Source organism: Corythoichthys intestinalis, chromosome 13 (assembly GCF_030265065.1).
Source record: "Corythoichthys intestinalis isolate RoL2023-P3 chromosome 13, ASM3026506v1, whole genome shotgun sequence".
NCBI lineage: Eukaryota > Metazoa > Chordata > Actinopteri > Syngnathiformes > Syngnathidae > Corythoichthys > Corythoichthys intestinalis.
Genome location: NC_080407.1, coordinates 56058452 through 56081981, shown reverse-complemented (window position 1 = coordinate 56081981; position 23530 = coordinate 56058452). Strand labels below are relative to the sequence as shown.

Genomic DNA, 23530 nt, shown 5'->3' with positions numbered 1-23530 from the left:
GCAACCGCGGCGCTTTCGCTCGCTTTTGTCCCTCTGGCCGCACGTCTGTCATATTTGCGGTGATTCACAGCGCCGTCGCCTCCCACTCTCCGGCGCTCAATTATACGCCGTTCCCTCTCCGTGCTCGACGTCTTTCTTCCCCGGTTGTTACTTAGAATCTCTACAGCTGTCAATCTTTCCGGCCCAAAGCTGCCCGCTTGACCTTTGGTATCTCGGTCCAACGCGAAGTGTCTGTTCGGGAGACGAAGCCAACTACTGGCGCCCCGGTATGGGTGGCTAAATGATCTCCCTTTGTAAGGAGTCTGGTAGTAGCACTGCGGCATCCCAAATGATGTTTGGTTAAGACGAGCAAGCCCGTAGCCGGGATGTCCGCACTTTTTTTTTTTTTTTGCCTGCCTGTCGGGCAACTTTTATACCAGAGTTTCAGGAAAACAAGCAGAGCATGACTACTGACTATAGTGATAGGCAAGACATCTACAAGCCCACGTCAGTTCTTCCGGAAAGTCCAGAACAAATGGCAGGACGTCCTGTCCCAACAGAAGGAACACCGGAGAACGCCAGACATTCAACTGATAAGACTCCAAGAGCCCCTTTGACGCTGAGGCGGGCAAAATCTCCCACTGCGGTTGCCCCAGAAACGTTGACTCAGAAACTGTGACGCACGAACTAAACAGCCCAAACTGCGAGAGAAGATTATCCTAAAGACACCCTTCATCCTGCCCACGGCCTGCCCCGCGAGAGCCTTCAAAAGATTTAAATGTTTAAGCATTGCCATTTTTCTCGGGAACCTTTCGTTGACTTGTGATATGGTGACCTTGGGCCTTCTTCCAGCTTTCAAAATGGAGTACAAGGGGTTAAGACTAAGGTGAATGCGTGGAGTTTGCCCCTTTTGGCCGGGTTGTCGGGGTCTTGCCGGCCCGGGTCGCTGGAGCTGCGCCAGCACGGGTCCGGCGGTTCGGCTGGCGTGATTCTGGCAATCTGACTAAAAGGTCAGATTCCTTCACTATTTACCAGGGCTGCAGCTATCGATTATTTATTAGTCGATTAATCGAATTCGTTAGTTCGAATAATCGGATAAGGAACATCAAAAATTAAAATACCTGAGCTGAGCCTCAAACGGTGTTAAAAAAAAGATCTATGCGCAACAGAAGAACAATTGGCTAACTTACATAGCAAAAGTCCGCTAGCTTACATGCTATGAAATGGTAACTTTTTTCTTTTCAATGCTCTTAACAAAAGGTTCAAACACCTATTCCCACAAAAAAAAAAAAACGCTAAATATATCTACAAACGAAATTACGAGTGCATTAAAAAACATAGCAAAAACAAAAACTTAATTTATGTTAGTCTTAACGGAGAGCAGTTGGATTCAGCCGTGAGGCAGACCAGAGGGCAGCGTATCCACCCTAATGAATAAAACTAAATGCAAACATTTTCAAAATAAACCAATTCAACGCCACAAAAAAAAAAAAAAAAACTAAACGAATACTCGAAGCAATAAAATTTAATATTTTTTCTCATCGAATACTCGAGTTAATCGATTAATCGTTGCACCACTACTATTTACATGCATCTGGCATTAGGGACAAACGCAAGTTTGACCCCCGTAGCAACAGTTGCTAGCGTCATGAATATTAATGAGCAAAGTACGTCATTAGCAAGTGGTAAGGATAGTCTTTCCCCGAGCACATGAAGGCAACATTATCCGAGTCCCGCCTACCATTGGCTGCAGAGTGAATTCTTTTGAAAAGGACTCATAAAAGGATTGTAAAGGACTTCCATTTTTTTTTTTAGCCTTCAACAAAACCTGTATTGAACGCAACCAAATGACATCTCGCTCAAATGAATTGCGGCCTCCGCAGCGCAAGCACATTGGTAAGCGGGACAAAAGCACAGTGGCTAATTATCTCAGAAGGTGGCCATTTTATCGGGCCGCTTTTTCAACTGAGCGGTTTTGATTGTTCGCACGTGCGAGCGGGCTAAAAATGACCTCACGTCGACCGAGTTAATAACACACTTCGACGCCTCTTGATAAAATGGAAAGTCAGGAAACGGACGGGCTGAATAGGAAATTTGAAATGTTTTCATATACGCTTGGCATGGCTACCATTTGGATTTTTGAAGTTTTACTGTAACACACCTCATTAAATTTTACATTTCACTGCAGAGGGCATTGCGCTTGTAGTTAAACGGCAATCGCCGGAGGGCCAAGAGCGCTGTATTTTCATCCAAGTGATTTAACCACTGTTGACCAACACATTAGTGTTGTGGTTTCACCAGTGTGATGCGTTCTCAAACAGTGTTGAAATAAAGACGTACCTCAATAGTTTCCTTGCTCAAGACTCAAAATCCTGCAAGAAGCACAGCACGACAGTGAAAAAGGGTTATAAATGCTATTGGTGAAACAAATGTGCTTACCTGGGAAACGCAGTCCGTGTCCTGATCATTTGAGTCCAGTCAACAGATCCAGCTGAAGGAGAAAGCACCTTTTCTCGTAGGCACCGTCTGTTTGCATTATTCTAACACACTTAATATAATCGGTGGATAGTATCGTTTCTCCAGTTCACTGTTTGTATTACTCTAACACACCATATACAAAATGAATAGCACTTATACATACGGTAGTTTAAGGAAAACGAGCAAAATATAGGGCGTAAGAGATACAGGACTCCTTATCACGGAAACCCAACGTGTGCATCATGCAACTGACTGAGCAAGATTGACGCCGACCCCACGTCTGCACCATTAACTTTCGCATTGAGTTCTCCTGGACAGTCCAGAACAAATGGCGCGACGTCCTGTCCCAACACAAGGAATACTGGAGAACGCCCGATATCTAACAGACAGACAATAATCCCAAACAACACCTAAACACACCCTTCTGCCCACAGCCCGCCTCGCGAGCCTTCAAAAAGACAATGTTTAACTAATCGTGGTCATTTTTTCTCAGGAACCTTTTGTTGACTTGTGATATGGCGACCTTTGATCCTCGCCTAGGTCCCTCTGTGCTGTATGATTGCAGTTGACTCAGAATAAATATGTCAAATTGCGTTTCGAAGCCTTTTTCCAAAATGGAGTCAGTACAAGGGGTTAAGACGAAGGTGAACGCGCGGAGTTTGGCCTTTTGGCCGGGCCAGGCAATAGTCTTGCCAAACTATTCTCCCTGTATTTTTCGAACACTGTGAGAATAGTCTGGCACCCAGCTCCTTAACGAGCCTGAACGAAATCATCCCTGCAATCAGATTTGTGTGACGTCTTTGACGAGCAACATCACTCTTGCGCGCCGGAAGTCGTCTCCACAACAACACAGGTGGCGAACGGGAGAGCCGAGAATATGTTCCAATCCGCGGTAAATTCAGTCTTAAATGACCAAAAACACATCGAAACAACAAGACATTGACAACAGTCTGTCTCGCGCTAGCCATGTTGAATAAACTTCTCCATTCGCGCAAGAGTTTGCTGCTTTAGAAACGTCAAGTCCGCCTGTCGCTGATTGGTCCACTCTGCTGTGGCTTGCTCCACCCTGAGAATTTGATACACTGGACGGTCGCTGGAACAGCGGTGAGTCTGGAGTTCCAGGCTGGCGCGGGTCTAAATCTGGCTAAAAGGTCAGATTCCGTCACAACACAGGCTCGATTGGAATAAAAATGCTTCATGTACACATCACGTTCAGAATATTCAAACCCGAACCAGACTATTTCGATTGAGATTCTATTCGGCTATTTGGACACTCAGAATGGACAAACTGTTAGTCTTGAAATAAGCCTGAAGGGGATAGTTATTTTTCTCGCAGACACAGTAACGCGGACCAGCTTATCAACCCTCGCCTGATAAGCAAAGAAAAAACGTCATCAGCTCTTCAGTGGGGTCAACATGTTGATAGCTTGGCGCCTTAGACGTCAAGGTATGCCGAACCCACACCTCAGTTCCCGTGGCAACCACGACCCAGCCACGAAAGATGACACGAACTTGACCGCCCAAACCTGACACAGAAGGATTAACCTAAGACCACACCCAGGCATGCCTTCCGCCCAGCCCACTCCACCGCAGCTTTCAAAAGACTGAACATTTAGATGGCAACTGTCGCTTCCCGGGTTCATTTTCGATGTACCCGTTGTTTGGCCGACCCTGGATCCAGTACAGCCTCTCCGTTGTCTGTTCTCGGTGAGCTTTAACCGTTCAAAATGCAGTACAAAGGGTTAACGCTGGAGTGAATTCGCGGAGTTTGGCCTTCCCGGCCGACTTGCTGGGGGCTGCGCCAGCAGCGGGACGCCTATTGGTTCGGCTGTCATGGTTCCGGCGGCTTGGCTGGGAGGCCGAAATCCTTCAAGCTGGAAGTTGTTCAGTTTAAATATCGCTCGTTTATCTTTGAATTCCTAACCCATTGTCTACTGCTGACAGCGCGAGACGTCCAATCCGTTTGAACTGCGAGCCCTCGCAGTTCAAATGGATTGGACGTCTACTCGTGACAAGTTCATTTCAATTCACCGCAACAGGACGATTGGATTTCTCATCCTTAATAATTCACCGTAATGACAGAAGCCGCACTGCCCTTCAAAATCATTTATTGATAAACTTAAATGACGGGAACTCAATTCCAAAGTAATAATGAGAAAAAAAAACATCCTCTTTAAGGAATGAATACAAACAAAAAGATAAGACTTTACAATTTGTCCTCATGCCAAAACACAAAATTCAAAAACATTGATGCATATTACTGCCCGCTATCATTTCGTCAGCCCTAACATCCACTTGCTGACAATTGTCATTCTCAACGCTAAAGTTAGTAAAGCTGTTTATACACTGACATTAATATATGCATCACATGGTTAGAATATGTCAATACAGTATGAACCAACAAAACGCTCAGTTCAAAAGTAACCGATTTTGACCACAGAACGATTAAATGGAAAACAAAAGCAACGTTCTTAATTTTTTTACTGGATAAGAATCACAATTTTTTTTGTTTTTTAGAAAAGCCTCTTATGGCAAACTAAGGATTTCAACTTTGCTCACACCAAAATTAAACAAGGATTAAGCACAATTTGGCCAAATTTTCAAGGTAAGGGGAAAAAAATATTTACCCAGGTAACTTTACCTCCTTCTTGTTAGTCAACATTTTAAATAAGGGGGGGCTTTTATATCAGAAGGCTAAATTTGCGGCTCAGACACCTTAGCAAATGAAGTCGATAATTCTTGTCAAAACCTTTTTTTTCCTCCCCCCCATCAGTTTGTCAGTAAAAAGTTTCTCCAAATTTCTCATACAAAAATAGACACTGAAGCCTACATCAAAGAGGGGTAGAGCTCTTTGGCAAGGTATTCGCTATAACAATTTTTTTTTTTTTTTTTTTTAAACACGTTTCGCGGACACAACTTAAAACAAAACGGCGTGACGAGAACGGCACGAAACGAGATGCGAGAAAACGGCCGGCGGCCTTACGCTTTTGGGGCTTTGTTGGTCTTGAAAGAAACTTGCAGTACGCGGTTGCCCAGGCGGTAGCCGTTCAGGCTGCCGATGGCGACGGCCGCCTCGTCGTAGTTGGTCATGGTGACGAAGCCGAAGCCTTTGCACTTGTTGGTGTTGAAGTCGCGGATGACCTTGACGTTGGTCACCGCGCCGAAGGGACCGAACATTTGCCACAGGATGCTCTCGTCGGCGTCGGGGGCCAGGTTGTAGACGAAGATGCACCAGGCGTTGGCGCTCGGGAGATTGATGCCGGCCAGGCTGTTCACTCCGTCGATGGCCACGGGCGAGAATCTGCTGCCGTGCAACGAAAACGCACGTCAACCGCCGTTGATGCTAGGACTGTCGCGATAACAAATTTTAGTAGGCGATATATTGTCTCATAAATTACTGCGATATGCAATATCACAACCCATAGCAAAAAGTATGGATGGGAGCACTCACTCATACATTATGTAGAACAAACTCCGATAAAAAGCTTGAAAAAAAACAATTAGTTCAAAAGTGCAACTCCTTGGCATTCGGAAACACTAAAAGAAATGAATGAAAAAACATTGTGGTGGTGAGTTAATGTTACTTTTATAGAGCAAGTGCAGGGAAATATACTAGAATCACTCCATTTTGAGTAGAAAATATAGACATACCCAGTCAATTTCCTTTCCTTAATTAGGCCCCTGCCTCAGATTAGATCTGCTCGTGAGTCAGCAGTTAAAAACAGTGCAGTTATCACACCTTGGAGGGCTGCTGGACCAAGTGGATTCACAAGAATCATGGTTCCTACAAGAGAGATGTTTCTTGAGACCAAGGACAGGATTATCAAACCTCTTGAAAAAGGCAACGCTACATGTATGGTTGCCAAAGATGTGGGCTGTTCACAGTCAGCTGGACCAAGTACAAACAGCAAGGTTGTTAAAGCGTACTGGTAGACCGAGGAAGACATCCAAACGTCATGACAAACTAAAGGCCATATGTCTTGAAAACAGAAGACGTACAACAAGACAAATGAAGAACTGGGAGGAAGCTGGAGTCAAGGTACGTGACAGAAATGTGCAAACTCGCCGAAAGGAATTGGGATTTTCATACAGGAGAGCTAAAAGGAAACCATCAGTGACACTTAAACTGAAAAGAACAAGACCGCAGTGGGCTAAGGAGAGGCAATCGTGGACTGTGAATGACTGGATGAAGGTTATTTTCAGTGATGATTCAAGAATCTGCATCGGACAAGGTGATGATGCTGGAACTTTTGTTTGGTGCCGTTCCAGTGAGATTTACAAAGATGATTGCCTGAAGAAAACATCAACATTCCCTCAGTCCTTGATGATATGGGGCTGCATGTCAGGCAAAGGCACTGTGGTTTAATCTTCAATAAATGCACAAGTTTACAGTGAAATTTTAGACAGCTTTCTTATCCATTCAATTGAAAATATGTTAGGAGATAATGCATCATGCCACAGAGCTAAAACTGTTAAAGCATTCCTTGGAGAAAGACTCAAAAGGTCAATGTAATGGCCTGAAAATAGCCTAGATCTTAATCCGATTCAAAACCTGTGGTGGAAATTGAAAAAAAATGGTCCGCAGCAAGGCTACGACCTTCAAGGATGATCTGGCAACTGCAATTAAAGAGAGTTGGCGCCAAATTGATGAAGAATACTCATCAAGTCCTTGCCTCAGAGACTGCAAGTTGTCATAAAAGACAGAGGTTGTGCAACTCAATACTAGAGATGTGTTTGGATTGTTATTTCTATGTTTGTTTCTCATGATTCCATATATTTTTCCTCAGAATGGAGTGATTCTATATTTCCCTGCACTTGCTCTATAAAAGTAACATTTACTGACCACCACAATGTCTTTTATTCATTTTTTTAGTGTTTCTGAATGCTAAAGAGTTGCACTTTTCACTTTTTTTTTTCAAGCTTTTTATCTGAGTTTGTTCTCTATGACAAAATGTCTGAGTGAGTGGTCGTCCAAAATTTTTGCTAGGGGTTGTATTGCATGTTTTTTTTGAATTTTTTAAAATTAACCTATTAAACCACAAATATAATGACAATAAATCCCAATAAATCACCTATTGAAATGTAATAAATTGTTATTCTTAAAACTTAAAATTTCTAAATATTAAAAAAACAATGCACAATGAGTCATTTCAAAGCCAGTTATGTGCAGAATATGAAATAGGTGAGAAAACCCACTGTCATTTTTGTTGTCTGCCAATTAGAGCACATTAAAAGTGTTAGTTTGATCGAAAAAAATCATTGTCATCTTGTCCTACAAAGTGTGCATGCAACAATTTTGAAGCCAAATTATTATCATTTATTACATCATATCATCATTGCCAATCAGATTTTTCATAATGGGTGTCATTTTAAATTTATTCTTAGTATAGAATCTGAAGTATATGCGATTGCCTCCAGAAATCTGAACAGGACATGCTTTTATTTTGAAATATTCATCGGATTCATGTATATTTAGAATTGCTATTTACCTAAAGAAATATGTTTTATCCCATTATTTGACAGAATTTTCAGTCGAATACTCGATTACTAAAATATTCGATAGCTGCAGCCCTATATTTTTTCAAACATTGCTGTTAAGTAGCATCAATGGTTTTCGGTGTTGAAGACAAAGTTAATTTTCCATCAAGTCTCTACTTAATGCCCATTGACATTTTTTTATTCCTTTTTAAACATAAAATACTTGGTACAAAAAAGGTTTTCAGTTAAACTTGCATATTAAAAATTTAATTTTCAGATTGCTGCAGAGCTATTTTAGAACAAAAATGGGTGACTTTTGTGCTCTTAGGGAATGGCTGGGGGCGCAGTCTCGACAACCAATGTAATATTTAACCCAAAGAAAAGCTTTACCGGTTTACTTCAAGCACACTGGCAAGTAAGTTTTTCAAGCCGGTTATCGGCACATGCCTAGAGCACCTTAGATGATGACCAACTTTGCAATTTTGAAGACAAAATTCAAAGCGTTCCGAGAAGGCGGCGGCGTCGTGTGCTATTACCCGCTCCAGTTGCGCTTTACAGCCACTGTGACAGGTGCGCGCTCGGCCGTCTAGGAGAGGCCTCGTTGGACCATGACGCTGAGGGGGGAGTCGCGTTTATTGTCATCGGCGGCGAGCGCTGAAAGCAGTCTGACGCAAGCGACTTCAAAACGGGACGCGGCCGTCCACAAAAGATCAAGGTGAGCTCCTGACGTAAGCGCACGGCGCAGTAGACGTTTGCAACGCGGCGCAATAGAGCCCCAGCAAAATGCAACGCGTTTTCCTTCGTCCTGACATTTTTAGTACAAAAATTTAACCTGACTATTTTTTGGCATATACAGTAAATTGACCAGTTTTTGAGATTGGAAACTAGCAACTTAGGCATACTTAAATTTTGGTCTTTTGATTCCACTTTTACAGAACACTTTTAATTTTTACCCCCCAATGGTCAATATATTCATAATGAGATGCACAGTATTCCTTTGCGGATTTTTTGCAGTTGAAAAACACAGCATTTTATCTAAAAATGTTAAGATAAATGCATGTATACAAGTACAAATCAGCGTTTGCTTTTATATTCATCCCATATCTTAATTATTACATTTACAGTGCTTAAAAAATATTTATAAAAAGACACATCAGGTTTATTTTTTTAATTATACTTTGGGAACCATCTTATATGGATCTCTTTCCAATGCAATGATAAATCATCTAGCGCCATATCTCGAGATCATCGTTATCGTGAGCCACCCAGAGGTTTCCACCCCTAGTGGTCAAACAAACTCGAGTAAATGAATAAAAGTTCACCAACCTTTTAACACCGTAAGCCATGTTCAGCAGGTTATCCAATCTAAAACAAAAAAAAGCCACTATTGACACTATTGTTCAACTCCTTTAAAATGAGTCATTTAATAGGCGGTATCCACTGGACTGCATTTCAACAAATGATGGCGAGGGTTTACACAAATGCAGATGAGGCTTTATTTTCACAATGAAAAAGGAAAATGAAGGAGCATTCATTAAAAAAAAAAAAAAAACGGAAATACCAAGAAGTGTTGTGGGACAATATTTAAAACCCACTGAAAACGTCAATGTGAAGTGTGCATTTGAGCACAAAAATCCAAAAAGAATGGAAATATCGAGCAACATTTGTTAACAATTTAACTCAAAATTGCCATGATGACGAATGGGACTGATTCAGTCAAGCTAATAGACCTGCAATTAAAACTTATCTTTAGCCCAAGACCTTCGCTGATTTCGGTTGTACAAAGTGCGTGCTAAAACACGTTGACTTCTTGGATGGTTGTCTTTTGCGCTCAAATGCTCTCCTACATTCACATTTTGGTAACACTTTATTTGACTGTGCAGGGTTTCCCCTACACATAAGAGATTGTGGCACCTCACGACAACAAAATAAACGCTGCCGCGCCTAGCAAATGATTTGTTTAAAAAAAAAAAACATTTTTTTTTTTTACATTTTACAACAACAATTTTGTTGCTTTATCACAATAGATTGGTTTATTTACATTTCAAAAACCAGAAGCCATTCATTTATGAATGTGATTGCACTTTAGTTTACATATTTAAATGTTCAGATATTGAGATTTGAATGAGGCAAAATAACACGCTTTTTCTCTCAAATATATTGTTATAATCATTTGTTTCAGATGTAGTATAATTATTTTCTGTATAAAACAATTGGGTGTTCAAAAAGTCTTTTTTTCAAACTTGAATCTTGAAAAAGGGGGGTCGTCTTATATTCGGCCCAATATGGTTGCCTGGTACACCAGACTCACCGCTGTTCCAGCTATTGAGTCTGGCCACCATTCAGCGGATACAATTTCCAGGGCGGAGTGGACCAATCAGCGACGGGCAGACGTGACATTAGTAAAATGACGAGGGCAGGACGAGGGACTTGCGCGCGGAAGTAAACATACGAGGAGAGTGGAGTTTATTCAACATGGCTAGTGCGAGAGACTGTTGTCAATGACTCGTGTCGACGTGCTTTTGGTAATGTAAAACTGATTTTACCGTGGATTGGAACATATTCTCGGCTCTCCTGTTCACCATCTGTGTTGTTGTGGAGATGACTTCCGACGCGCAAGAGCGACGTTGCTCGTTAAGAACACGTCACGCAGATAAACGAATCTGATTTGTCGATTGATTTTGTACCAGCTCGAGAGGCCATTGATGGGCTGGTTCCCAGACTTTTCTCTCAGTGTTTGAAAAATACAGGGAGAACAGTCTGGCCGTGCCAGGCAACCAATATGGTACTACAACGTAAACTTTTTAATGAGGCAGATTACAAGACGGCTAACTAGTTTCCTTGCTACCACAAGCCTACTTTTGTAAAATCTTCCGCCAATGTAAACATCTGTTCAAAATAACATTTTCGTAATACAGACTGCAGTGTTCTTTCTGTGTTGCGAGAGAGTGGTTGTGTTTGTATGTGTATAATGTGTAAATAATGATACGAGTTATACACACGCACTCTGTCTCTTACGCTCGCTCTCCATTAATATTCAACTAATTAATATTACAAGTAGTAGTGGTATGTGTTTTACATAAAATCAATTTCATCATATATTGTTTAAGTCCAGTTCTATATCCCAAGGGTTCTTGTTCTTATATCGAGTGACTTGAGCTGTGGGTTTAGTCAATAAGTTCTATTCATTTCAATTTTATTTAAAATATTTCAGTTCTTTATTTTTTGTTGTTTATTTATTTTAACATTTTTATTTTGATGTTCAAATTTACAGGTAAGTTGAGAATTTTATTTTAAAAAACGCCTGTTCAATTTTTTTTTTTTTTTTTTAAACCCACACATCTAAAAACATTTTACAGCTATAACTGCAATACAATAATTACGAGAAACCGCGGTATTTTTGCTTAAGGTTATCATACCGTCGAAATCTCATGCCGGCACATGCCTACATCTGTCATAAGCATTCATTCATGCTCATGACAATTTTATAATTTTTTTCATAATTTTGACTTTCTTATGATGCCACTGTCAAATAATGTGTTATCCTCATTTTTAATGGGTTTAGATATTTCAGCACCGGGTGCTCAAATGCAAAAAAGCGCCTTCAACACAAACTAAAAACCCATCAACAATGCAAATGTTGACATTTCTAACTCTGTTTGGACACGCAAGTAAACAAAAGGTCATATTTGTGAGGACACCCAGTGACGGGAATGCAAAATTTGAATGCATTTTGCTGTGCCCCTATTACCTGAAGCGTGCCTGCTGTGCGAGCGTTCCCGGGTACCTTCGATTGGGCGATTGGTACATTTGGGACAGCAACGCCTGACTGCTCTTCTGGCTGGGGTTGTTTGCAAACTTGACCGTGATGGGTTCGGCGGCGCCGGGCGGCTTCTGACAGTGGAGGCCTTTGATGGCCTCCTCGGCCTCCGCCCGCCGGTCGAAGCGGATGAAGCCCACGCCTCTGGAGAGACCTGCGCCGCAAACCAAAAAAATGGGTGGTCCGGGTAAAAACAAACAAAAAGCACCTGAGTGCTACTTCATTCATTTGGAGTTAACCAGGCTTTAGCTCGCCGTCGATCCAAAATCAAAATTGCCGTTTTGCCCGTTATAAAAGCAAGAAGGGACAAAAAAAATTGGACTCACCGGTCACCTGGTTGACCAGAATGCGCGAAGTAATGATGCGGCCGTACTGCGAGAAGAGCTGCTCCAGCTCTGTCTGAGTCATGGTCTTTGGTAAGCCACTGACATACAAATTTGCGTCTCGGATGGAGGCCGAGCTCGGGCGCGCATTTGACACCTATAGCCAGAAGGTGTACATCCGTCGGATTCATCTTTGAGCAACAAGCAACAAATTAAGACAACAGGCAAACTATTTGCATTGTCGAGGGTAGTGCTGCAACAAACAATTATTTTTATGATCGATTAATCAGACGATTCATTAAACAATTACCGTATTTTTCGGACTTTAAGTCACAGTTTGGTTTTTTTAATAGTTTGGCTGGGGGTGCGACTTATGTGTGAAAATATTAACACATTATTATATCCTTTCACATGTTATTTTGGTGTTCTGGATTGACATTGGTTTGATAAACTTGTTAGCATGTTCTTTATGCTATAGTTAATAGCTACGTTACGGCCACGTTCGTGTTTCGTTGTTCATGCATCATACTGTACACTTATTCAGCATGTTGTTCACTATTGTATTTTTATTTTAAATTGCTTATCAAGATGACATATTGGTTCTATGTGTTTGATTTTTAGTCTACTGCTTTAAGATGGCGGCTGTTTACCAACGCTGGCGAATGTCATTTTGCATCTAGTTCCATATACATGTGATATCTATGAGACACATCGGACGCTACCTGGTACATCCGTAGCATCATGTCAGCGTAGTTTGTAGCAACGTTAGCGTCGCTTGTAGCGGCTGTCGGCTGCAATCGGGTATTATTGCCTCTTCCTCTACAGACGTGACTGTGCGTTGTCCCGCATTAAAAGTAGTCTGGGCAAAACGTGATCTTCAGAGCTGGTAAAAATGAAAGGATTCCTAGAGGCGAATAAAATTACTTGGACCAGTTTTGAAACTGGAGTTACTCGAGTATTCGTTTCAGCTCTAGTTTAGGGCTGCAGCAATCAATTATTTTAGTAGTCGATTAATCGATTAACGAGCTAGTTCGAATAATCGGATAAGGAACATAAGGAGCCTCAAACATACATTACAATATATACATTTATTTTTTATAATGAGGATCTATGTACAACAAAAGAACAATTGCTAACTTACGTAGCGAAAGTCTACTAGCTTAAATGCGACAAAATGCTTTTTTGTTTTTTTTAACAATGCTCCTAACAAATGGTTCAGACACATTTTCCCACAAAAATGGCTAAATATACCTATAATCTAATCCATTAAAAAACATTAGCTCAAACAAAAACGCGGTTTACGTTGGTCCTAACAGGGAGCAGTTGGATTCAGCCATGTGAAATGAGGTTGCAGCACTACTCTAGTTGAAAGTAAGCTAGGGGAGCTCAACGTTTTTTGCTCCAAGACCTACTTTTAGTTTACATTAGCCTGATTAATTAAGAGAAATTAGAAGCTAAACGCAGCAGAACAAGCGCCATACACAAAAACACGACAAGACAGGATTGGAAAAACAACTAACAATCACTAATGCTATTGAAATTTCCTCCAAATTTCGTCCATTTCCTCACGCATTACCACCCACCAGCACCCTCTTCTGACGGACTTCCGTCACTACGATGGAAAACTTTAATCTACGCGTACCTCTAATTGTCATCTTTCCATTGGAATGAAGTGGGAATTGGGATTCGTACCTTGATGGTCTTGGTCTGGAGTCTCAATCCGTTTAAGGTGTTGACTGCTTTTTCCGCATCCTTGGCGTCCGCATAGTTGACAAATCCGTACCCGAGGCTCTGCCCTGCAAGAGACACGCCACGATGGCGTTATTGTTCACCGACATTTGGAATAAATGATATTTTCGGTTGAGGAAATTCCACGGGAAGGGCATCCCAGACTGAAACGATGTTACCTGTTATTTTGTCCCGTACGAGTTTGCAGGACTCGATTTCGCCGATGCTGCCGAACAAGCTCTTGAGCTCATCCTGGTTCATGCTCTGAGGCAGGTAGTTTACGATAAGGTTGGTTTTGCTCTCCTCCACCCCGCCCGACTCCGCCGGTGAAGAACAGTCGTTGGAGATGTTGGCGGGCCCGTTGGACAGCTGGTTTTCCATGGTGGCGAGCACCTGCAAATTGGGGAAAAGTCGGGGGGGGCGAAAACGATCAGCTTCCGCGCAAATTCAAACCGCGGACAATCTGAATGCACTCCGGTGACATCACGCCCCTATTCACTATCAGCAATAACTTTTTCACCGCGCCAATTCAGAGGGAGAAGAGTGCTAACGTGATGGGGTAAGGCCCAAAAAACAAGTGGCACGCACCCCGGTCCAAGGCTCGGATGGCCACGCGCCACTTCTAAGCAGAGAAGCCACATCACACAGTCTGACTGCCATGTTGTTGGGGAGGTGTCGTCTGAAATGTGGACACAGAGTCACGCTGCATCAAGGTAGAGCACGGGCAACATTGGACAGCCATCGCACACCGCGACACAAGGCGGTATCGCTCGTTAACGTACCGCCGGCAACAAGACAGCAACACGTGCAAGGGGTGGGAAAACAACAACAACAACAACAAAAAACAACAGGAAAATCAAACTTGAACTTTGCTTCAATATTCAGCCAACTTCACAAATGCCAACGCAATCAATGCGCCCCCTCAAAAAAAGGCATCAAATCCATCCACCTATCTAAAATGGGATGACAGTTAATAACAGTCCAACATGGACCATGGCCTTTAGCTCGGCTAGCATATTATGTCTCAGTCCCATTCAGTGTTGTTAATAACAGCTTTAGAGTATAACGGCGTCACTAACGGCGTTTCCCCCCCCCCCCCAGTAGTGAGTAGTGCTGTCAAAATTATCGCGTTAATGGGCGGTAATTAATTAATCACGTTAAAATATTTGACGCAATTAACGCACATGCCCCGCTCAATCAGATTAAAATGACAGCACAGTGCGATGACAACTTGTTACTTGTGTTTTTTGGAGTTTTGTCGCCCTCTGCTGGTGCTTGGGTGCGACTGATTTTATGGGCTTAAGCACCCATGAGCATTGTGTAATTACTGACATCAACAATGGCGACCTACTGGTTGATTTTTTTGACTGAAAATTTTTACTAATTTAATTAAAACGAAAACATTAAGAGGGGTTTTAATATAACATTTCTATAACTTGTACTAACATTTATCTTTTAAGAACTACAAGTCTTGGATCGCTTTAACAGAATGTTAATAATATCTTGTTGATTTATTGTTATAATAAACAAATACAGTACTTATGTACCGTATGTTGAATGTATATATCCATCTTGTGTCTTATCTTTCCATTCCAACAATAATTTACAGAAAAATATGGCATATTTTATAGATGTTTGAATTACGATTAATTAATTTTTAAGCTGTAAGTAACTCGATTAAAAAATTTTAGTCATTTGACAGCCCTAGTAGTGAGTAATCTAATCAATTACTTTTCCCATCTTGGCAACGCCGTTACCGTTACTGAGGATGTTAAGGCGTGTGTTACTATGCGTTACATTTGTTAAATGACGCGAGAAATGTCTGAGAGACACAGACTCATGGAGAGAGGACAGCGGGAGTGGGGCAGGGGGAAGGGAGTTCTGACGCCTTTGCAAACGCGATGCTAGGTGGCTCCAATAATACCTGAAAGTAGCCGATACCCTACAAACTACGTCAACATGATGCTACAGTAGATATCACATGTATATAGAACTAGATGCGAAATGACTTGCCGGCATTGGTAAACAGCTGCCATCTTAAAGCAGTAGACTTCTCAGGAAGGCTCTCTTGTAGAGAACCTTCCTAAGCAATTTTATCTAAAATTCTCCTAAATCGGCCAAATCTTGACTCGAATCTATAAATGATGAAACAGTTTTAAAACTTTCGCATGTCGAAAGTAGACAGAGGGGAACTAATGCATTAAAGGGAGAACGGCTGCTGCTATCGAATACTTTAGTAATCGACTGAAAATTCTATTGATTACTTGAGTAATCGGATAACATTTTTTTATGTAAAGAGCAATTATATACATGAGAAAACAAGACATCTCATATAGAACCATTTTCCGTGTATGTCTGAAAACAAATCAACAATTGCATCTCAGATGTGACTAGGGAAAAAAAAACTGCTTTTACTCAACTTCTAGATGTTTTAAAAATATATATACCTTATTGCGGACCTAAAAATGTCATTACGCATGATAACACACATCACTTAAAAGTTACGCGTTTTTCCCACGGGTTTCAATTGAATTTCCATTTGTATCAAGCTATTTTTAAGTTCTAGTTCAGTTTTAAGTTAGTCTAAAATGGAAGTCCTGATAGGATTTCAAGTTTTTGCAGTGTTCAAAATAACTGTATTGTAACATATCAGCTTATAATATGGCGAGGATACTTGCATGCGTTCCTGAATGCACCGCATGACGTGCGGAGGTGAGGCAGAGCGAGAAACGTGCCTTGCTGTTGTTGTTGGCGTTCTGACAGGTGCGTGTGCTTCGGCTGCGGCAGACAGCAGTCGTGTGTTGGTTGTTCCACAAGTTCCCAAAAATGAATAATTGCAACCTAACAAAGCGGGTGACTCTGTCAACGTTACAGTAGGATACCTGCTGTATTGGAGCACATTCGGGACCAGTGCTACTTGGTGTTTTATCCAGCAATGACTACTGAGCTAAAACTGACAGCAAGTTTTTATTTTACACCCCCCCCCCCCCAATCACTCTACAGCACTATATTTTCAGAAATAAATAAAGCCTTTAAGACAAGTTAGCCACGCATCAATAGTGGTCATAATTAATAGAAACCTAGCCCTTTGAAGGGTTGACGTTACGTGAGCGAGTGACAGTAACGTTATATTTATTAGCGCTGCGAAGTCTACTGCTTTAAAACGGTGGCTGTTTATTAACGCCGCCCAGACGTGGCCGAGTGTCATTTCGCATCTAGTTCTAAATACATGCGATATCTATGAGTTGCATCAGACGCTACCTGCTACCACCGTAGCATCATGCGGGTGTAGTTTTTAGCAACGTCGGCGCAGTTTGTAGCGGCTGTCAGTTGCAGAAAGGTACCGTATTGGCCCTGACCCGACCCCCTCTTTTTCAAGACAAGTTTGGAAAAAAAACTTTTTGATCACCAAATTAATTTTTATACAGAAAGTAATTACAGTACATCTGAAACAAATGATTATAACAATATATTTGAGAGAAAAAGCATTTTATTTTGCCTCATTCAAATCTTAACATCTGAACATTTAAATATGTAAACTAAAGTGCAATCACATTCGTAAATGAATGGCTACTGGTTTTTGAAATGTCGCTTCTATGATAACTGGCGCTATCTACTGTCGTGAATGGGTATAATGTCTGGACCGCGAATGTAAGACGACCCCCTCTTTTTCAATCTTATTTCAATGCAAAAAACACCGTCTTATATTCAGGCCAATACGTTTTTTTTTTTTATTGCTACTTCCTCTATGCACGGGACATCAGCGCGTTGTCCCGCATTAAAAGTAGTCCGGGCAAAACGTGATGCTTAAAGCTGGCAAAATTAAATGATTTCTTGAGGTGAATAAAATTACTCAGATCAGTTTTTACACTTGCGTTAGTCGAGTCGCTCAAGTATTCATTTCAGCTCTAAACGGGAGCAATTTTAACAACTTTAACGGTGGATTCACAACATTAAATGATTTCCAAACATAGCAAAGGTTACCATTTAATCGATCAGAGTATTCGGTTAGAAAAAAAATATTCGAATTTTGTTGCTTCGAGTATTCGTTTAATTAAAGTGGCATTGTAATGGTTTATTTTTAAAGTGTTTGCATTTAGTTTTATTGATTAGGTTGGACACACAGCCCTCTGGTCTGCCTGTTTTCACATGGCTGAATCCAACTGCTCTCCGTTAAGACCAAAATAAGCAAAGTTTTTGTTTGAGCTTATGTTTTTTAATGCATTCATAATTTAGTTTATAGGTATATTTAGCTGATTTTTATAGGAATATGTGTCTGAACCATTTGTATAGAGCATTGTAAATAAAATTTTAGCATTTTATAGTATTTAAGTCAGCGGACTTTTTCTACGTAAGTTAGTCAATTGTTCTTTTGTTGTACATAGATCCTCATTTAAAAAAATATATATACCGTTTGAGGCCTAGCTCAGGTATTTTAAATTTTTCATGTTCCTTATCCGGTTACTCGATTATTCAAACTAACTAGTCCATTGATTAATCGACTACTAAAAAATTCGATAGCTGCAGCCCTAGTTACCATTTTTTTTTTTTTTTTTTTGGATGGATTAAAAAAAACAAAAAAACAATGAGAGGTAACACCAGTTCTTTTGCCAAGTAACTAATTACTCTTACATTCAGGTAACAGTTACTAACACAATTACGTTTTGGGAGAATTTGTAACTAATTACTTTTTTAAAGATTAACAATACTGGTCCAATTGTTGACGTCCAATCCAATTGATTTATAAGCATTTTAACTCTCAGAGTTACAGAGTCCAATCCATTTGGGCTGGAATGAGATCGCTGTCAGCTCTTCCCAGTCCAAATGAATTCAACGTTTATCGCAGTCAGCGGTAGCCAATGTTAATTTTATAAAATAAAGCAATTTCAACAGATGACGGCCTGTATTGTAAGTGGCAATATGGCAGGGTGCTCAATGTCGAATGCAAGTCTGGTCCTACTGTCAGTGGCAGCCAATGAGCTTTTTTTGCTGCAATGCATTTGCTTAAGAGTATTTCTGTATGACTTGTCTAAGTACTAAAACTTGTTTTCAGTACTCGTAGCTTTTTTTTTTTTGAAACATCTAAACCGCATCTTCCATTACAATACATCCAGCTATGTAGAGTAAATGTCATCGCCTGCATTTCTTCCTGCATCAAGTACAAAGAAACAAAAAATAAAGACTGCTCAATACAAATGGGCTCTTACTAAGTACGCATTTAGGTATTTTGGCAGTGTTGCAGGGAACAAGAGAACATATTGAAGATGACTTGTTTCAATCAGCGTCTCGTGGATATTCCACCTTTTATTCTCGGCACAAAAGCACAAATATTGGCTGCCGTCCCGCTCGCAGGCTCAAATTTTTCATGAGATAAACATTTGGACGACAAACCTTGGCAAGACGCGAACACCGCAAGGCGCCGACCGCGTGCGGCAATGCGAGAGACCATTGGAGCAATTAGCTTCGTGTAATACAACGGCAGATTTTTAATATTTGGGTAGAGTCGATTACGTGAGGTAATATGGACTTTCTTGAACAGAAGATTAAAAAAAAAAAAAAAAAACTATTCTACTGAGAATTCCATGTTTGTAAACATTAGCTCTGCGTAACGGCGTGTTTATGACCAAGCGGCAAACTCGTTAAAGCGTGACCTCGAGGCAAACAGTGAGCTCGGCACGCGACCCGGCGCTTGGAGGGAGGGAGCCGCGAATCTTCTGCCAAGACAGCGCGGAGGGAGCGTGTGTGACGAGCTGCCGCCGCGTGGCATTTCTGTCTCGGAAAGGAAAGTGATGAGTTTGTGACCCAAGAGCGCTAAAACGCCACAAATAGGGACGCAGTACTGTAACGGGGACATGATAGTGTAGCATACAGCCTTAGAAACAAGTTTTTGTATACATATATTTGGAGTTTATATAACTTATCTCATTGACTGCGGTAGGCGTTCACTCCATTTTGACTGGGAAGGTTAATTCATTCACCCCTCCCGGTCATAATGGATTACCTGTCTAGGGCTGCCAATGGCACTCAAAGATGAGCCCTCCCACTTTAAATGAATTGGACGTCAATTGTTGTCAATGACAGGCAATTAGTTAAACACTGGCTCCCCATCCGACTCCAAATTAAAAGATCGAGTCGTTTATGCCAATATGTTAGAGCATCATTACTTACTGAATAAAGCCTACTTTTAATATTACAGTAGGTTGAGAAATAATGGCAAGTCAAATGTAACCTTTTTAAAAGGAACAGAACTACAACACCCCAAATTCTTTACAAGATCCATATTTAAAATGACGAGGTTTACACATTACACAAGAATTTCACACAGGAGACAGCAACAAACAAAAGACTCAATTTTGAAAATACGAAATAGTAAATTAGCAAATCACAACAGCACTGAACAAAAATTTACCAAAAAATAAAAAGACCGACGTGCAACACAAACACGAAATCAACATCAATGGCAGACAATTAGCTAATTTATGAAGGGGAAAAAAAAAAAAAAACATTCAAGCCGTTAGAATAGTAGCAAGGTTGATACATTTCCTTAATTTCAGCATTGTAATTGTTAATATGTCAAAGTTACTGTGTCGTCAACGTAAAACAGCTCATTTTTCAACCAACTCTGGTTTGTCTATCAGTCAATAATAGCAGGTGCGCGACCACAGTCACTCATAATGACGTCCATGGAATGAACGGCGTGGTTCTGACAACAGTTGGAAAACGTATTTCAATACTAAATGTCTCTTTCCCCCCCCCCCCCAAAAAAAAAAAACAAAACAAAAAAAAAACCATACGGTGAATACACATATTCGCACTTAAATACTTTTCGACAAAATCCAGAGGCGCCATGAGGTCGTTTCCCGACCTTCGGTAGGCCACAAGTAACTACATTAGCCACATGCAACAAGGTAGTTCCCCCAGAAGCGTCTATTTCCCTCCATGGAACCCCGGCTTTAAGAACATCTTCGGCCGCTTTTAATTCCATTTAAAGCCGTGGTTTGGCACAAATTTAACACGAACAGGCAACGACGGCTTACCTTTAAATTTGAAGCGACGTCGCGTGCTAATGTGTGCTCGCTAGAACTTTGAGGGGCGACACGGTCACAGCAGGGCTGGGCAGACTAATCAGGCCCTCAGCCAATCAGAGAGGCCGCAGCCGTCGATCCCGGAAGTTTGAAAAAATGACTCGATAGGCCGCAGGTGCGACATACGAATCCAATCGACTACAAAGCGCTAAAAATAATAGTAAATACAAATCAGTAATTTCACAACTCGCGTTCAAGAATGGATTCATTCTTAGAAAATGATATATCCGCGTATGTAATAACGCTGTCTGCGATATGTGGCGTTTGCGAGCCCATTCATGCACTCTTAACTACCGGTTCCTTCCCGTCGGAAGGACATTGAACGCGTCGTGCGGCGCTCACATGCACTCGGAGATGGCAAATCCTCCACAAAACAACGTGCAAACCACAATAACAACGACATCTTACCGTTTTTACAAATGAAACTTCCAAAGAAGTAGCTAATGGCGCTCGACGTTTTTTCAAAGGTCAAAGAAAAAGGACAACGTAAAATGAGTAGGGAGAAATAAAACATTTATTAAATCATAGCACACAAATGAATTCCTTGCTGGAACAAATGGAGAAATGAGAGGGAGAAGGGCAAAAAGTGAGGGTTGGAGGTAGGGTAAAAATGAAAGGAATCATAAAAAAAAAAGGAAAAAAAAAAGGAGAAAAAAAAAAAAAAAGAAGCCCCTCGGGTCGTGCCTGTCTCGCGCTTTTACAGGTGGGTCATACAGACAGGCGACATCACCGGCGAGTGCCGTGCGGCGCACGGAGGAGCTCGACTTTCAAAGGAACATAGTCCTCCTGCTGCCGGCGAATATATAAAGAGCCGTATCACAACGCTCTCTCTCTCTCCGTCTGTCTATCAGCCCCCCACTCAACATACACATGCGCTGGACGCGGAAGTATACGCTAGGCTACATCCTTCCCCACACACGCACAGGCTCTCTGCGATTGGCTCCTCAGTGTCGTGAGACGTCATTGGCCCGCCTTACTGCCACTCATCGACAACCGACCTCCAAGATATGGAAAAGACAAAACTATTAGTGCATTTTAAACCTATATACTAGTAACATAATTTTTTTGTTAACTCATTGACTACCATTGATGGTGGCAACTGAACCAGAATTGCTCTAAAAATGAACTCTTTTTAAATTGCCCTTGCATAACCTTGATATATTACCACTTCCAACATTCACATTTAGGAAACAAATGAACATTTTGATGTTCAAACGGTTTAACTTTTTTTCCCCCTCGTAAATTAACATTGGCTGCCATTGACGGTGATATACGTCCAATCCATTTGGACTGGGAGGGGATGTTTCGCTGCCCAACCCCTCCCACTCCAAATGGATTGGACTTCTTTCGCCATTAATGGCAGTGAATGAGTTGATGAAAGTCCAAATTTAAGTCACTCTACTAGCCATGCTTACAAATATCAATTAGCTCATTAGCATTACGATGGCATAATCAACATTTTTAAGTGAATCTAACCTTTTGTGTCCAATTTTCCGCAGTGACTCGGAGTTTTTTTTTTTTTTTTTTCAAATTTCTGGCTATATTATCAACAACATCCCAAAGTACTTGTAATCTTACCTTTGACCAGCATCATGTCCCTCACACCCGCCATCTCAATTGTGCTAGAGAGACATGTCAAAATGCAAATTATATTGTGAATATTTAGCACAATTAGCCCATCATAATACATCTTCCATTGACGGTGCTAAACTCACAACTTTTTATTCTTTAGCGTTTGCAAAGTTATGACTTTTACACTCTCGCATTCACCTGTAACATGTGGCAAGCACTTCCTGGAATGGGCGTGGCCTGAAGGCTTGAGTTCTTAAAGGCACAGCTCTGCTAAAACAAACAAAAGACTGACTTGATGAGTATGAGAAAATATTCTGCACGTAAGACAAGAACTTTAGCTTCGTCACACATCTCAAGGTGTTGCTGACCTTGCCTGTCAGATGCGCGTGATTGTGATTTATTATGCATTAGCCCAATCAAGATGTAGTGAGAACCAACACGCCGAGCCGATGTTTTCCCATCACGATTTCCTACAGAGGCAAAAAGTGAAGAGTAAATGTTTTACATTCAGCTCAAACAAACAAGCAACGGCACCATTAATTATTCAGCGGTGGCAGTTTGCTGAGACAATGACACAGGAAACCTAATTAAGATAGAATCGGATGTTTTTCTGATCGGCCAATGAGCAAGAGCTTAAATGGTCTTTAATACTTGGCTGGCTGGCCGGTACTGAATGATCATGTTTCAGTGCCGCTGACGGCGATTGACCTCCATTTTGACTCGGAGGGGGTGTTCGTTCTTCGCCTCTTCCAAAATGGATTGGATGTCAATAGCGTACCACACGAATGCTATTTTTATACCGTGACTTCGCCATCGTAACGCGGACGTGGGCCTATATAGGCAAGCCCTCGCATACAATCCATGTTATTTTTGCTTGTTTTCTCCGGTAATCTTTCAAAAAAGAACATGCTGATCAAACACTGCTGCTATGGAACTACAGAAACAACTCTAGACATTGCTACATATGAAGGATGTTTTCATCATACATTTCCCGAAACCAAAACTCGGGAGGAAAAAATGTGAAGAATGGATCAACTTGCGGGGACGCCAGCAAGGTGAAGCCATTC

At 41.3% G+C, this 23530-nt stretch overlaps 1 protein-coding gene across 6 annotated transcripts; it reads right to left on the bottom strand.

The window, feature by feature from the left end:
• Positions 1–4548: 4548 nt before the first annotated feature.
• elavl2 (ELAV like neuron-specific RNA binding protein 2) lies at positions 4549–22681 on the bottom strand. Of its 6 annotated transcripts, XM_057855725.1 has the most exons (10): positions 22607–22681; positions 22470–22513; positions 21300–21889; positions 14395–14485; positions 13986–14199; positions 13771–13874; positions 12082–12235; positions 11687–11909; positions 9262–9300; positions 4549–5761 (listed from the first exon to the last, which is right to left on the bottom strand). In XM_057855725.1, exons 4-10 carry the CDS (start codon positions 14464–14466, stop codon positions 5437–5439), a joined length of 1131 nt encoding a protein of 376 aa, XP_057711708.1. In that variant the 5' UTR covers positions 14467–14485; positions 21300–21889; positions 22470–22513; positions 22607–22681; the 3' UTR covers positions 4549–5436. The 6 variants fall into 6 exon arrangements, with proteins under 6 accessions (XP_057711708.1, XP_057711710.1, XP_057711711.1 ...); XM_057855727.1 differs by lacking the exons at positions 21300–21889; positions 22470–22513; positions 22607–22681 and adding an exon at positions 20844–21205 and having other exon boundaries at positions 11723–11909; XM_057855728.1 differs by lacking the exons at positions 21300–21889; positions 22470–22513; positions 22607–22681 and adding an exon at positions 20844–21205 and having other exon boundaries at positions 4549–5758; positions 11723–11909.
• Positions 22682–23530: the final 849 nt, after the last annotated feature.